Raw genomic sequence first — 14,821 nt, 5'->3', positions numbered from 1 at the left:
CCATGCTGGTATCCTCTTTCTAAGCCAGCATCTTCTTTTGTGGCAGCTGGATCAAACACCTCTCCCCTTCCAAACATTTCTCACTTACTGGTGAGTAAGACCAGTGGTTGATACTTCTTAGCATCAGACTTCCACCCCTACCAGTAGAGTAGGGGTCTGTTTTGTCTTGTATACAAAATGGATACACTGCTCACTCATCTTCATCTCCCATCCTCCCAGTGTGTCCTTCCTCCACCTCCCTCCTCTTGGCTGCAGTTCCCCTGGGAAAGACAGATTATCACCTTGAGGAAGATGGTCTTCACTTTGGCGCAGTCCTTGCCCATCTCCTCATCCACAATGGAGTAGAGGATATCCTTGGAAGGGACACGGGCATAGGCAATGCGTTTGTTGTTGCTCATCATCCAGATGAAGATGTCAGGAATAGTGTGCTGGGGCTGTGAAGAGCAGCAAAGAGCTCTGTCAGTGTCTCAAGCTCTTTCTGAGCAGTGAGGTATCAGTGTGTCTGGAGACCTTCTGAAGGCAAATTCAAGAGATGCCACAGAAAATGGGTGTACCTATTGCCACATTAGGGACACTGAAATGGTTTTGAGTGTCCCATTGCAGAAGCTTGTCTGCTTAAGAAAAGTTGCTCAGCTAAGCTCAGCAGGGTGAAGCCAAGCAGGAAAGAAACTGGGATTTATACTTGTTCTAGTTGAAAAAAAAAAACCCACAACATTTTGGATTAGAAGACTAAAGATTTTTCTCCTTTCTTCATTCAGTGGACATGGGAACTGTAGGGCCAGAGTTCTGATTTTCAACTCCAATCAGAGAAACACCACTGATAATTTCTCATGCTTTCCAAAAAATCTGTTTATATTTAGACACTCTAAAATAAGCAGCTGCAATCACAAACTTCCCTCCTAAATCTACAAGGTCATTTTATACCCAGTAAGATTAAAAAGAATTTATAAAACACACTATTATGTAAGAAGTCTGCATGGGAAGTCTGCCTTAAACTCCTTTTAGCTCAACGTTCTGCACACACTGCTTCACTTTAATGCTGAAATGTTAAACTACTAAAATCTCTTCACGTAAAGTCCAGATACCAGAGCCTCTCTGGGAAAGGCTCTGCAATTCCAGAGGAGAATCCCCTCCCCACAGGCCCGTGCCGTGCAGGGGCAGGAACTGGGACAGCACTTGCTAGATGGACACATTCTGCACATGCAGCCAAAAAGGAAAATTGAAACCAAGCACAGCTCCTCAGAGAGCCCCTTACCGTTACCAAGTGTTTCACAAGCATGAACTAGAGGAAAAGAGGCAAAATCAAATGGAGCTGATCACCAGCAGCATGACCAGCAGGTCGAGGGAGGGGATTCTCCCCCTCTGCTCCACTCTCATGAGTCCCCCCCTGCAGTCCTGCATCCAGATCTGGGGCCCCAACATAAGAAAAATGTGGAGCTGTTGGAGTGAGGCCAGAAGGGGCCATGAAGATGCTTTGAGGCCTGGAGCACCTCTGCTATGGAGACAGGCTGAGAGAGCTGGGCTTGTTCAGCCTGGAGAAGAGAAGGCTCTGTGGAGACCTTAGAGCAGCTTCCAGTGCCTAAAAGGGCTGACAAGAAAGCTGGAGAGGGGCTTTTGACAAGGGCCTGTAGGGACAGGACAAGGGGGAATGGCTTTAACCTGACAGAGGGGAGATTGAGATGAGATCTTAGGAAGAAGTTGTTCCCTGTGAAGGTGCTGAGGCCCTGGCACAGGTTGCCCAGAGAAGCTGTGGCTGCCCCATCCCTGGCAGTGTTCAAGGCCAGGTTGGATGGGGCTTGGAGCAACCTGGTCTGGTGGAAGGTGTCCCTGGCAGGTGGTTGGAACTGGGTGAGCTTTAAGGTCCCTTCCAAGCCAAACTGTTCTGTGATTCTATGACAGATTCCCCATCTGGACAGGTCCCATCACACCTTACAGTCTAGTTTATGTTCTGCTGTGATGAGCCAAGGTCAAGGAAGTCCTTGCTGTAACAAAGGATATGTAGTCGAGGCTGGGAGCCTGCCATGGGAATTAAGAGCAGAAGGTGCAACAGCTGCATCTGCCATGAGGGCTGGTATCCTCTCAGTGACTGACCCAATCCTAAACTGTAAAAATAGCGGAGGAAAGGTGTATTTTTCTGAAGGAAGGAAAAAATATTTTGCAGATACAGCATCCCTAAAAATAGCAGAGGAATGGTGTATTTTTTTTCTGAAGGAAGGAAATATATTTTGCAGGTAACAGCATCTTTTCGGAAATGCTGTGAGCACCTCTAACATACTGGGCTATTATCTCTTACCTGTGAGCTGGAGTGAAGCAAGAGTATGCTGCAGCAACAAAAATCGGAGGGTTTGAGCTCTGTGAGAGGACAGGGTGTTATCCCACAGCCCTTTGAAGAGCAACTCCCTACCCAGCCAGGGTCAGAAGCAGCTCCCTGCTGCTGCACTTAATGCTGGGTTGATATGTGCCACCTTCTGATGACCAATCCCCCAGTGAGCTTCATGGCTTCCCCACGGCTGAGGCTGCCAGAAATGCGAAAGGCCCCAGCTCTGTTTCCTGGCTGGGAGGAAGGGCTTTTAACTTGGTTTAGCACTAACTTGTTCCAACCCAGCAGTGCACAGGAGGCATGGGGCAGGGTGTAGACTTGAAGTGGCTCCTTACATAAGACCTGTGCTATCAGGGACCTCTCCTGCCCATAGGGTTTGCAGACAGGTCTCCATCCATCCCAGGCTGCTATCACCATGTGCTTACTCAGCTGATCTCTGTATGTGGAGGGACTCACCTCGTCTGCCAAGAACCGGAGTTTCTGCAGGAAGTTTTGCACCAATTTCAGCTTGTCTTTCATGGTGTTCTTCTTCACTTGTGACCTCAGAGTCGTGGCTTGCTGCCCCATGTTCTCCTGCGATTAAAGGGGGGCCCAAGGCTTCATGTGAGAAAGAGCAGAAGGGAGCACAGAGAAGAGAGAAGCACCAGGCATGTCCCCAGCTTTTGGGAAGGGGTGGTGAGGAGGCAGGTTCTTTAATCCCACCACATGCATCCTGGTGATGGCACTCCTGACACCTGCTTGTTAACCTTGGCATGATGCAGGGAGTGCCCCTAACAGTGCAGGGACATCTGCTATAGGAGAAGATGCAGAGGGCAGGAAGGTGTCACCTGTGTTTAGGGCATTTTGGGGTGCTTCAAGCCTGGACTATCAAGGATAGTGTCTCCCCTTCTGCTGACCCTGCTATAAATCTGCACTTGACCATTCAGGAAAAGGGACATGGAGGCTTTCACGTGTTAAATTCATCACTCTGCAGGATACAGCTGGCTGCTGAAGGCAGTGTCTTTGTCTGTGCCAGCTGAATAAACTTCCCTGCTCTTTGTACATCTCTTTTGCACATCTAAATGCTTTGCAAGGATCTGGGGTACCAGCCCCAAACACCTAGGTGTTATCTATCCTTGGAGTAAGCCCCCTCTAAGTTCCTCCTTCCTCAGCTGTTTTACAGCAGTGTAGCTCCCACCATGTGTTCCCATATTTCTTTCCAAGGCAAAGCAGAGTGTGGTGGAGGGAGGCAGCAGCATAGATCCAAGTGCCAACTAGGACCTGTGCAGCACCCGAGTGGTCTTGGGCTCCTCTATTCAGAAATAAACCTCAAACTCTCAATCCAGAGACACTGGAAATCAGCATGCCTATGGACCAGAGCTCCCCACTGCATTGACAAGGTCCAGACCCTGCTCATGAATCCTCCTCCCTGCCTGGCTGACTCCCACTCACCAGCTCCCGCATGCAGGACTTGAGCCTTTCCCGGTCCAGCCTCGTGCGTGAGGAGTGGTGCTGGTCCTTGTCAGCCAACGTCACGAAGTGCCTGGTGGGAAAGGTGGGCATCATGAATCCTGTGGGAGCCTGTGTGCTCTCTGCAAGGAGCTGTGGCTTGATGGGTCTCTGCCAGCAGCAGGGCATGTCACTGGAGGGATATGCCCTATTTCTCTGCAGCCCGCAATGCAATTGTGGCATATTTGCACCCAATGCTGAGTGTCATGCATGTAAGTGTCCACTGGGTACCAGTCTGTGGAGACCACAAGACTGAGGCTTTCATGGCTGGTTTGGGGTCATTGAGGTGCAGATGTAAGCACCACCTCACCCATCTCCAAGTCAGTAGGCAGAGGATGTAGCATTGTGCCAATGCAATGAACTACTTGCCCATCATCCAGAGGCTAAGGCTAGGTGAGTTTAATCTCACAACCTTGCCCATAGCCCTGCAGGAAGCAGTGATATGCAGTGTGCCACCTCTGCACATCTTCTACTCACAAGCACCCACTGCTCAGCTCCTCCAGGACCCCTCGGAGCCGGCGCTCTGGATGCGGCTTCTCTGTCTTGATCATTTCCTGCACGTCGTTCAGCCCTTCCTCCTGCAGCATCAATGGTGGGAGCAGTGAGGGGTGGTGGGACAGTGAGCAAGGACCCCACTGAGGTCCAACCACACATAGAACAGGCCTGTGGGATGTGCCAGTGGGAAACATCTGGTGCTACTCCAGAACTGCCAGCCTCCGGGCTCAGGTCTGGCACACATTTGGCTGCAGGGACCTGGCTCTGATTCATGGGAATGGCTCCACTGCCCTCCATGTGACCAGTTGGACAAACTCCACACTGCTTTGGCTGGACCTGCCAGGCTCTCTCTTTGCAGATCCTGCTGTGACCCTGAAGATGTGGAGCTGTCAGAAAGGCTCCTTGGGAATTAGCTGAGACTATTAAGGAGTCTTCATCCTGCCACACAAGTGGTTCACCCTCACAGTCCATGGGGACAAAGCCTCCCTGCCCCAGCTCCCTTCAGTGGGGACACATGGGTCTGATCCACAGATAAGCCCCTAGGATTTGGATATTCACTTTATGGAGTATTTAGATCTGTGATACTTTCCCCTTTCTGGCACAAGTTTGCTTGTGGGTCCTTGCACTGTGTGTCCCTGCTTTGTGACAAGCTGCAGAGATGCACAGGGAGCCTGGAAGTGCCTCATACCAGCCCCATGTCCCAAGCCATCTCCTTTCCTCACATCCCAGCATGTACTGACCAGCTTGTCTGCAATCTTGTCCATGATGTTGGCATTATACAGTCTGCGGCGCTGGTCCTGCCACCAGCTCTTGATATAGATGCAAGGCTTTCTCTCAAAGTACGGGAGGTGGAAGTAGTTCCTGCAAGAGGAAGCAGAAGTGATGTTCCATGGTGGTAATGCTCCTGGCCAGGAACAGCCCGTCCCAGACCTCTTCCAGGGAGGCAATACCATGATGGGGGGTAGGTGTGAGAGAGAGGGAGCTGGGGTGAATTACACCCTGAAGAACAGAGGCTCCATCTCTCCTACACCCTTCCCAATGCGAGACCCAGGGTGGACGGGTGCAGTGCCCAGGGATACCCCAAGGGCTGGAGCACCTCTGCTATGGAGACAGGCTGAGAGAGCTGGGCTTGTTCAGCCTGGAGAAGAGGAGGCTCCAGGGAGACCTTAGAGCAGCTTTCAGTGCCTAAAGGGCCTGCCAAGAAACTGGAGAGGGGCTTTTGACAGGGGTCTGTAGGGACAGGACAAGGGGGAATGGCTTTAAACTGACAGAGGGGAGATTGAGATGAGATTTTAGGCAGAAGTTCTTCCCTGTGAAGGTGCTGAGGCCCTGGCACAGGTTGCCCAGAGAAGCTGTGGCTGCCCCATCCCTGGCAGTGTTCAAGGCCAGGTTGGACAGGGCCTGGAGCAACCTGGTCTAGTGGAAGGTGTCCCTGTCCATGGGAGGGGGCTGGGACTGGATGAGCTTTAAGGTCCCTTCCAGCCCAAACCATTCTGTGATTCTGTGATTCCACCTGCTGGTGGGATGGAGAGGTAATAGTCACGGTACAGTTAAAGGAAGGATGAGGCTGAAGAGCAGGTTCATCTTCTTAGATGCCTGAGCACTGTCCAGGAGCTAGGACCCATCTAGTCCAGCCACTGCAGATCCTGCTGCACCTGGGATCACCCTTAGTTAAAACACAGCTTCAGCTCAACCTTCCTAAGCCATCAGGGTTTTTCCAGCCAGAAGATGTCAGCAGAGCCCCACAGTTGATCATGAGGTCCCCCGCACCCTGAGTAAACAGCATGAGAGTCAGAGCACAGTGACAGGCTCCCAAACCATCCATGCTTCTCATCCTTGTTTGACATTCACCTTGATAAGGAGCTGGTAAACAAGTCAGGGAACCCCAGATAGACTTTCATCTGGAGTGCAAATATCTTCAGTTCAGTGGGGTTTGTTTCATTTCCCAATTGAATTAAATCAGGCAGTTCTATTAACATCTATCCACTGGTATAACACAGTTAAAATCCACTTGAAGAACATCACATCAGGTTAATCCAATTAGCTTTCCTTAGTACTACTCCTTTGTATACAAATCCAGGCTGTGACTGAAGCCCAGCCCAGCCATCCCAAGACGTGTTGATCCTGTTCAGTTTGGGGCATTCTGATCCAACTGCTTGGGGTGGAAAGCACCCACCAGCATCACACTGTCTGGATCTTGCCTGTATTTTAGGGTGACTACAACCTGCCCATCACAAAGCAACTCCTAAAGCAGACCAAAAACTAGCCGTAATTCTATAGGTGAAGAAGAGAAAACAGAAGTGATTTGTCTCCTGACAACCAGCTGTGCATCAACAGACCCAGGGTAGGACCTGTTTTGCCAGTTCTGGCTCTTTTAAACACCAGAGAGCAGCTGTCAAGGACAGTAAACAGGACAGACAGACCGACCAAAAAAGAGATGCTGCAAACAGGGGAGAGTGAGAGGATTTTAAGTCTTTTACCCCAATCTCTTGCCTAACACATTCTAAAGATCTTTTTTCCAGCACTTTTTGAATCCCCCTTGCTCTGCATGTCCTCTAGACCTTGTCTAGCTTTTAGGATCTCAAGTGACAAAGAAATATACCTTGTTTCAGGACAAATAAGCCTCACTTCTGAAATCTATGCCTTGTCTCTAGAGGGACCTTTCCTTTTCTTTGCATGGTACTTATGATGTTTTAATGTTCAGCCTGGAGAAGGCTCTGTGGAGACCTTAGAGCAGCTTCCAGTGCCTAAAGGGGCCAAGAAGAAAGCTGGAGAGGGGCTTTTGACAAGGGCCTGTAGGGACAGGACAAGGGGGAATGGCTTTAACCTGACAGAGGGGAGATTGAGATGAGATCTGAGGCAGAAGTTCTTCCCTGTGAGGGTGGTGAGGCCCTGGCCCAGGTTGCCCAGAGAAGCTGTGGCTGCCCCATCCCTGGCAGTGTTCAAGGCCAGGTTGGATGAGGCTTGGAGCAACCTGGTCTAGTGGAAGGTGTCCCTGCCCGTGGCAGGGGGGTAGTGCTGTGTGGAACTGTATGAACTATAAAAAGTTCCTTCCAATTTAAACCATTCCATAATTCTATTTTATATGTCAGGCAACTGGAGAGAGCACAGATGCAAAACCCAGACCTCTCCTCCCTGATGTGGAATGATCCTAAGGAAGGATCCATTTATAGACTGGTTTCCTGTATGTATGAAACTTGTACGTACAGAAGTGAAACTGATATTGTTTTTTCATTTCCCACCAATGATTTTTTGAATCCACTGGTTAATGTTGTCCCTATTTGCCATAGGTGAAGAGCACTGAAGGTGTTGATAGCCTTGAGTTTTGGGTGCACGTCTGGCCAGGTGGATGAAGGATGTCCTTTGTAGGGTAGCTTGGGAGCTGACTTCAGCCCTTATTGGACATCAGAGAATCCACAGGAATGCTCAGAACTGTAGAGAATGGGATGGGGGTTCAGCTGGCAGACTGTAGTATCTAAGGCAAGGTATCTACATGTGGTATCTAATCTCCCATTACAGGGCATGGAGATCTGGTCCCCATGCTGCTCCCATGTCTGTTAGCTGAATGAATCTAGGTGGGAGCTCCAACACCTGCAGACCATGTCTGATTTGAGAGACACGTCTCTGCACAGCAGCACTTCAGTAGCCAGGTGGGCATGCTTACCTGTCTGTGACCAGAGGCTTCATGGGTTGAGATGAAGAAACAGAGACCATCTCTCCATCCTCATCACCTTCATCCTCACTTGAATTCTGGAGCAGCTCAGACTCCTCCTCATTCCCATCCCCGCCCTCTTTCTTCCTCTGTAGGATGGGTTTGCTCATGCCATCCATCTGGTTCCCATAGTTACCTCAAGAAAGAAATGTGAAATTAACTCACAGGACCGTAACTCCAGTCAGGCTCAGTCTCACAGCTTTAATTCAGGTTGGGGACAGGGCTTTTTCTAAACTGAGCACCCTGCTTGTCTAGCATGTGTTGGTATTAAAATGGGGAAGAAACCCTGATCTCAACCGTGGATCCTGCATTCCCCACCAGGCTTGCTTCAAAAGCACCCTCCCAGAAAAACAACCAACCTATTGTGACTTCAAAGTTGATGGGTTTGTCACCAATCTTCCTGTCGATCATGGTAGCTTCCAGGAAGGCTCCAAAGAGAAAGAACTCCTCCATCTTCCCAGTGCAGTTCTGCTGGAGAAATCATGGGGATCAGGGTTGGTGTCAGCTGGATGCAGGTCCCCTTGGACAGAGGGGTGCATCGCCTCTGAGCACCCTCATGGGCTCTGTGAAGGCAAGGTGCCACCATTTGGGCTTTCAAGGGGACCATGAGGGTTTTCTCTCTCCCAGCGTGAACCATCTCTAGGGTAATTGCAGGGAGAGTTTAATTAAAAGACTTTAGCCTAACTTTTAAATGTGTTGAGATCAGTCACCCCCTGCATGAGAGAGAGCGGCCAAGGGACATTCAGGAATACAAGACTGAGTTCACTCACAGTTGAATTAATCAAGCCACAGTGCACCACTCAGTGCATCCTGGAACACTGTGTTCAGTTTTGGTCCCTGCTGTACAAAAAAGATGTGGATGGGCTGGAGAAGGTCCAGAGAAGGCCACAAAGATGATCCAAGCACTGAGCAGCCATGTGAGGAAAGGCTGAGGGAGCGTGGCTTGCTCAGACTGGAGAAGATAAGGCTCAGGGGAGACCTTATCCCCATGTTCCAGTGTTTAAAGCGTGGCTACAAAGATGGAGACTCCCTTTTTAATAGTGGTCATGTGGAAAAGACAAGGGGTGATGGGCACAAGTTACTGCTGGGGAAACTCTGGCTGGACACGAGGAAAATTTTTCACAGTGTGAACAACCAGGGGATACTCTCCCAGGGAAGTGATGACTCCCCAGTGCTGGGCATTGCTAAGGTTCAGCTGCACAGGGTGCTGGGACATCCAGGCTAGGTCATGCTTTGCCTAGAAATGTTGGACCAGATGATCCTTGAGGTCCCTTCCAAGATGGAATTCTAGGATTCTGTGATTTGCCTGGATGCTTTTTCAGAACTGGAAGGGCTTTGTTTCCAGGTGGCTTCGTTTCCCTGGAGCTTAATTAAGGCCACTTTACTTCTGAAGGGGAGCTTTCAGAGGATGCACTGCCATCAGATTTTTCCGTTTCTACTTCACACCCTGGGCTCATATGGGTTGACATATGTATCATCCCCGGGGTAGGACGAGCCTAGATCTGGCTGTTTATGCAGAGCACAGGCAGCAGCCTTACGGGCTCCACATATCAGGGCTAAAGCTGTGGGGCTTCTCTTATTAGGAAACAACCCTTTGATTTCCCTGATGACTTCCACCTTGCCAGAAAGGCTTGGAAAGTAGATTAGATTCTTGGCTTCTGTTTGAAACCTATCTTCAGGATAGGAGTGAGACAGCTGTCATTAGGAGATTGCTCTCTTTGAGTTGTCTAACTGCCAGCTGGAAAAAGATCTCTATGATGCTTAGCATCCTCCTTCACTTGGATATCCCTTCTAACCAGCACTCCTGAGAGAGGTGAACATGTGAATGATAATAAAATCTGAAATCCTTGCAAGATTTTATTTCATTGTGCTGAGGACAACACTAAATGAAATCTTTGGTTAGTGAGACCAAGGATAAACACCTAAGAAGACTGAGACATAAGACTCACCACTGGCAGCTGTAGGGTTAGGGGTGACTTACGTCAGCAACTGATGTGGCCTGCTCAACTTGCACCTCAGTGGAGCTGTTGATCTCTGGGTTGGTGGTGTCCAAGATCTCCACAGCAAGACTCATCAAAAGCCTGGCCCGGAAGGAGACGCCTTCGCCCAGACCCTCATTCAGCTCTTGATGCTCATCCATCAGGGTGTAGTTTCGAGTGGAACCATACATGTTCACCCATGCGGGGCCAAAGGTGGGCAGGAAGCCTGCAGCAGACCAAGCGTGCACGTAGGGAGGGGGGGGAATGTGAGAAGGACGGAATGTCTTTGCCTCAGGTACAAGCTCACTCATGGACTGGCATCACCTCTCTGGTCTGTGCATGGTGATTCAGGCTGGAATATGCACGTGTGTGCATGGAGGTGCATGCTTGCAATCACGCATGGTGGCAGTTTTGCAGTGATGGGGGCTGTGCAGTACACCAGCCCAAAGACAGAGGCTGACAGAAATGAGTCTCCCATTGGGCAAGTTACCCAATGTGAGAGTCAAGAAAAAAAGAACATGCCATTAAATCCTTTTCTAGAGCTTCTTTGGTTTCATTTTGGTCCTATATGTGCTGGTGTGTTCATGTGTGTGTGAATGGGGGAGCCTGTCACATACTCACCCATTCATGGCGATGAATATTTTGGAAGATAAAATTGTTCTTGGGTGTCTGTTTTCAGCTATTGGACTGGAGACTTGTGACAGGGCTTGGTTTTCAAAGAGTGTGTGTCCAGTGACCTCAGAAGACCACTGCAATGAATCAAGGTCTCGCTGGAAACCAAGAAGCAGCTATCTCAAGGAGTGGGAAAGAAGCTTAGGCTATTTTGCTAACTCTGCAGAAGGGATGTCTCTCTACCCTGAAGAAGGTAGCTCAATCTGCTCCCCACCTTAGCTTTACCTTTGTCTCCTTCATTAGAGATCTTCCGTAGATCAATGAAATGAGTACCAATGGCCACATCATTGACTTTATCTGAGTCTCGGATCTGGATCTTTATCCGTTTGCACAACGGAGGGAACATTTCCGTGAAGATGATTTGCTCATTCCAGAGGGGCTCATAGCTACTTTTTTGTATGGATGTCTTCCCCTGCCAAGTGGGAGGAGATAGATGTTAGAGAGGGGTTTGAGCTCCCAAGCCATCCACCACAATCTGAACTGCTCCCTTGCTAATGACCACTGAAACACACATTCTGCCTTGGGACTCTCTTCTCCAAGGTAATGAGCTCCTTTCCTCAACTGGGGAGTGCTGCAGACCGATCATGGTCTGAACAAGAGAGGGGAAACATAGCAAACAAGGTGGCTTTACCATGCGTCACAGCATCTACGAGCTAGGACAACTGAGATAATCTCTGGCCTCCTGTACAATGGCTGGTCCTGCTCATGTTACCTTCCAGGGTCACCCTGGTACCACATGCAGCTTGCTCACCTTCTGCCCTGCAAAAACCACCTGCACATAGGGGTCTACCAAATCCTTGTTCTCTCCAATGAGAGCCTTCTTCACATTGGCCATGATGCTGGTGTTCATACGGGGCAGTCCCTCTGCTCGATAGATCTTGATGTAGAAACGAGCCCACTGCCTCTCTGGAGGGACACCATCTGGGAGGAGTAGGTTCCTGTAACACCAACAGATAGGGTTGGAAACAGCTGCTGGGGCTGGCAGGTTTGTCAGGAGGCTTACTAATGAGGGAGAAGATGTCCCATTTTGTGAGCACAGACTCTGTGGGAGTGCAAAGGTGACCATTTCTGCAGCCACACATTTTATTGCTGTCCTGTTTCTGCTCAGCCTCCTGTTTTGGGATGAGGAACGGTGACTTCATGATCAAAATGAACCCCTTCATGAGTATTCTTGAGGTGCCCCTGGGACAATGTGCATTCCATTGAAGGGATATAATAATTATTGTCAGTGGAGTCTAGAGGACAGTTAAACTGAGCCTAATTTGGACGTCTAAAGCAGGCCAGATGAATGGGATGTTAGAAGAGCCTGCTTTCTTTATCAGTGTGCAGGGGGAGCTGGGGTGATTATTTTGGGGAAGAACACAGAACTCCATCAAATTGGTTTTCCTCATATATGTGGCTCTCTTTTGGGGGGGGAAGAAATGAGAGCAATAGGGGATGATGTGAACAAAATGATTTCTAGAGGAATTGCTGGGAAAAACGGGATAATATCACCACTACAGCATGGAATGATGGCCCAAAATAGTTTAGGTGGTGCCTCGAGCTACCTGCACCCTGGCAAGTCCACAGAGCTGAGCTGGTATTTTGCCACTAGTCTGGGTTTCTAACTATGTGGCGAGAGACTGACAGGTAGGCTTGAAAGCCTGTGGCTGCACTTGGAAATACTTGATTAGTCTGAAATATTTGGGGGATGGAAATAAGTTTTAAATTCTCATGATTTTTCTTCTGTGACCTTTCGGATTCTTTGGGGAGTCAAAAAGCCCTGCCCATCCGTGCAGCCTGGGAAACCTCATCCAGACCCCCCTGCTCTGCCCTGTCAGCGGGTTATGAGACCCCATCCTGTCCCATCACCAACAGGAGCATTAGGTAAACACTGGGAACACCACATTGGTTGACAGGCTGGTGGTGAGCTCAACAACCAGCAGATGGTCTGACCTGTCAGAAGTAACTGGTCTGTACTTGGTATCACCTGGATTTGCACCAGTAATCTGCCATGTGTTCTCTCACTCTCTGAAAAGCAGCTTATTGGTCCCTCTTGTTTAACTGTACAGGGTAGGTGTACTAGAGAGGATGCTGGCCTGATGTGCTCTTTTAACAATCCAAGGTAAAGAGATGTGAAAAGTCATTCCACAAAAGTCTATGTGAAGCTGGCTGTGGGGATCCTTACCCTTCAATATCATCTTCCTCCGTCTCATTGGCTTTGTGTGGTGTCTTGATGTTGTCCCCTTTCCCTACCACAGCAATGTCACACTTCAGGTAACCTTTCAGCCCAGCAGTGAGATCCTCAGGGTCAGAAAGAATGGCCCATTTGTGGTAGAACTGGTGCTCTGGAAGCAGAGAACAAGACAGTTATTTATCAAATGAGACAGCAATTACTGTAAGGACAGGAAATATCCTTCCCTTGAGTAGGAGCTTCAGATGTGAGGAATTGAGACAGAAACCCTGAGAAATTCATTAGGAATCATAGAATCATGGAATAGTTAGGGTTGAAAAGGACCTTAAGATCATCAAGTTCCACCCCCCCCGCCATGGGCAGGGACACCTCACACTAAACCATGTCACCCAAGGCACTGTCCAACCTGGCCTTCAACACCGCCAGGGATGGAGCATTCACAGCCTCCCTGGGCAGGAAGATGGGTTTCATGTTGAAGACAGAAGTAGTCAGATAAACTGTCTGGGGGGGTGGGGGGGTGGTGGATTCTCCATCGCTGGAATTTACCATCCCTGGAGGTGGGTATTTAAAAGACATGTAGACATGGTGCTTAGGGACATGTTTTAGTAGTGGACTTGGTAGTTTGTTAATTGTTAGGCTAACAATTGGACTTGATGATCTTTAAGGTATTTACCAACCTAAATGATTCTATGTTTCTATGCCTATAAGGTCTCCGGTGCTTTTTAAATGTTAGAAAGACATCATCCTTCTGCAGAGCAAGGAATCAGACCAGAAGCAACCTTAAGGTCCCCCTCATCATCTGCTGACTCAAGCCCCTCAGGACTCTGGAGGCTTCATTCACATCTTAGCTCTCAGGCTTATTTACAGAAGCAGAATGTTGCAATAGGTGTGATACAGAACCGAGGTAAAAACCAAAAAACACAGCAGTGATTTTGGAGGTGTATTTTCTGAAAGGGCATTGTGTCTTGGCCTCCATCATGCTTCAAGCACCAGGCCCTTGCATGGCAAGCAACATAACAGCAGCTCTAATGAACCTCTTCTCCATTGCACACCAGACATCTTCCTTTCTTTGTTTATGCCAGACACAGAGGGCAAGATCCAGTCCATGATCTTCAGCTATCTGGAAGACTGGTATCTTGCCTAAGCAAGTTTCTTTGGGCTTCGTTCCTCAGAAGGTCAGTGGATAGGGACCAGCACATCTGCCTGTAACACCTTATTTCAGTCTGGGATATCCAGCCTTCTCTGGAGGCGTCGAGTGCTTTTTCCTGGCCCTAGAGGGAGCCCAGGTGATGTGCTTATGTCTAAGGTACTAACATTAAGTTAGATGAGCATCACACAAGGGAACTAGCACCTGCCTGGCTACTTGGCAAAGACATTCATTCAATGGTGCAGGACAACACAGGACAAGCTGTAAACAGCATTTACATACCAGGTTGGGTATAAACAGTTCCAACATCCATCTTGAAGGAGCCTACCAAGGTACCACTGCGCAAAAGGTTTTTTGAGTGGATCACCTGGAAATCAAGATGGGAAAACAAATCAGACTTTTCCCATGCACTGTGAGCCATAAGGCTCTTCCCAGAGGTGTTCAGTGTCATATGGGAAGGGAGCTGATGCATCTTCCTTTGTCCCTGCAGGACCTTGTCTTGCATAAGGACACTAAATGGCCTGGTGGGGTTGACAGCTCTTGCTTAATGGTACTGGAAATATATACTTGTATTGAATACCAAAAAAAAAAAAAGGCAAAAAATAAATAATGAAATTTTCCAGCCACTATGGCAACAAACACTGGGACATTTATCTGGAGGATGAGTCTTTAGGATGCTCAAAATCTATGGTCTAATTCCCTTTGTGGGAGAATTCATACAGCCACTCTGTGCCTGGGATTGATATGGATACTGCTAATTAGTGTGCTTTGGTCAGTGAATCTGCAAATCATGTTCATCACCCTCCTCTCTGGCTGTTGGGGGGGGCTTGCAGCC

At 48.9% G+C, this 14,821-nt stretch overlaps 1 protein-coding gene across 15 annotated transcripts in view; it reads right to left on the bottom strand.

The window, feature by feature from the left end:
- OTOF (otoferlin) overlaps nucleotides 1-14,821 on the bottom strand; it is a 98,169-nt gene that overhangs the window by 20,130 nt on the left and 63,218 nt on the right. For 8 of the 15 annotated variants that reach the window (XM_062622586.1, XM_062622588.1, XM_062622593.1 and 5 more), the window contains 12 exons: nucleotides 14,269-14,353; nucleotides 12,834-12,993; nucleotides 11,418-11,604; nucleotides 10,892-11,078; nucleotides 9,997-10,220; nucleotides 8,375-8,486; nucleotides 7,968-8,151; nucleotides 5,044-5,164; nucleotides 4,286-4,386; nucleotides 3,752-3,842; nucleotides 2,777-2,893; nucleotides 282-434 (listed from right to left, as the gene is read on the bottom strand). In XM_062622586.1, coding sequence (XP_062478570.1) covers nucleotides 282-434; nucleotides 2,777-2,893; nucleotides 3,752-3,842; nucleotides 4,286-4,386; nucleotides 5,044-5,164; nucleotides 7,968-8,151; nucleotides 8,375-8,486; nucleotides 9,997-10,220; nucleotides 10,892-11,078; nucleotides 11,418-11,604; nucleotides 12,834-12,993; nucleotides 14,269-14,353 — 1,722 coding nt within the window. The remainder of the gene's footprint in view (nucleotides 1-281; nucleotides 435-2,776; nucleotides 2,894-3,751; nucleotides 3,843-4,285; nucleotides 4,387-5,043; nucleotides 5,165-7,967; nucleotides 8,152-8,374; nucleotides 8,487-9,996; nucleotides 10,221-10,891; nucleotides 11,079-11,417; nucleotides 11,605-12,833; nucleotides 12,994-14,268; nucleotides 14,354-14,821) is intronic. The other 7 variants (XM_062622587.1, XM_062622589.1, XM_062622596.1 and 4 more) reach the window with 1 other exon arrangement.

The sequence above is a fragment of the Pezoporus occidentalis genome, unplaced genomic scaffold (genome assembly GCF_034315485.1).
Source record: "Pezoporus occidentalis ecotype Australia unplaced genomic scaffold, CSIRO_AGI_Poc_V1 ctg244, whole genome shotgun sequence".
NCBI lineage: Eukaryota > Metazoa > Chordata > Aves > Psittaciformes > Psittacidae > Pezoporus > Pezoporus occidentalis.
This window is presented reverse-complemented; position numbering and strand designations above follow the sequence as displayed.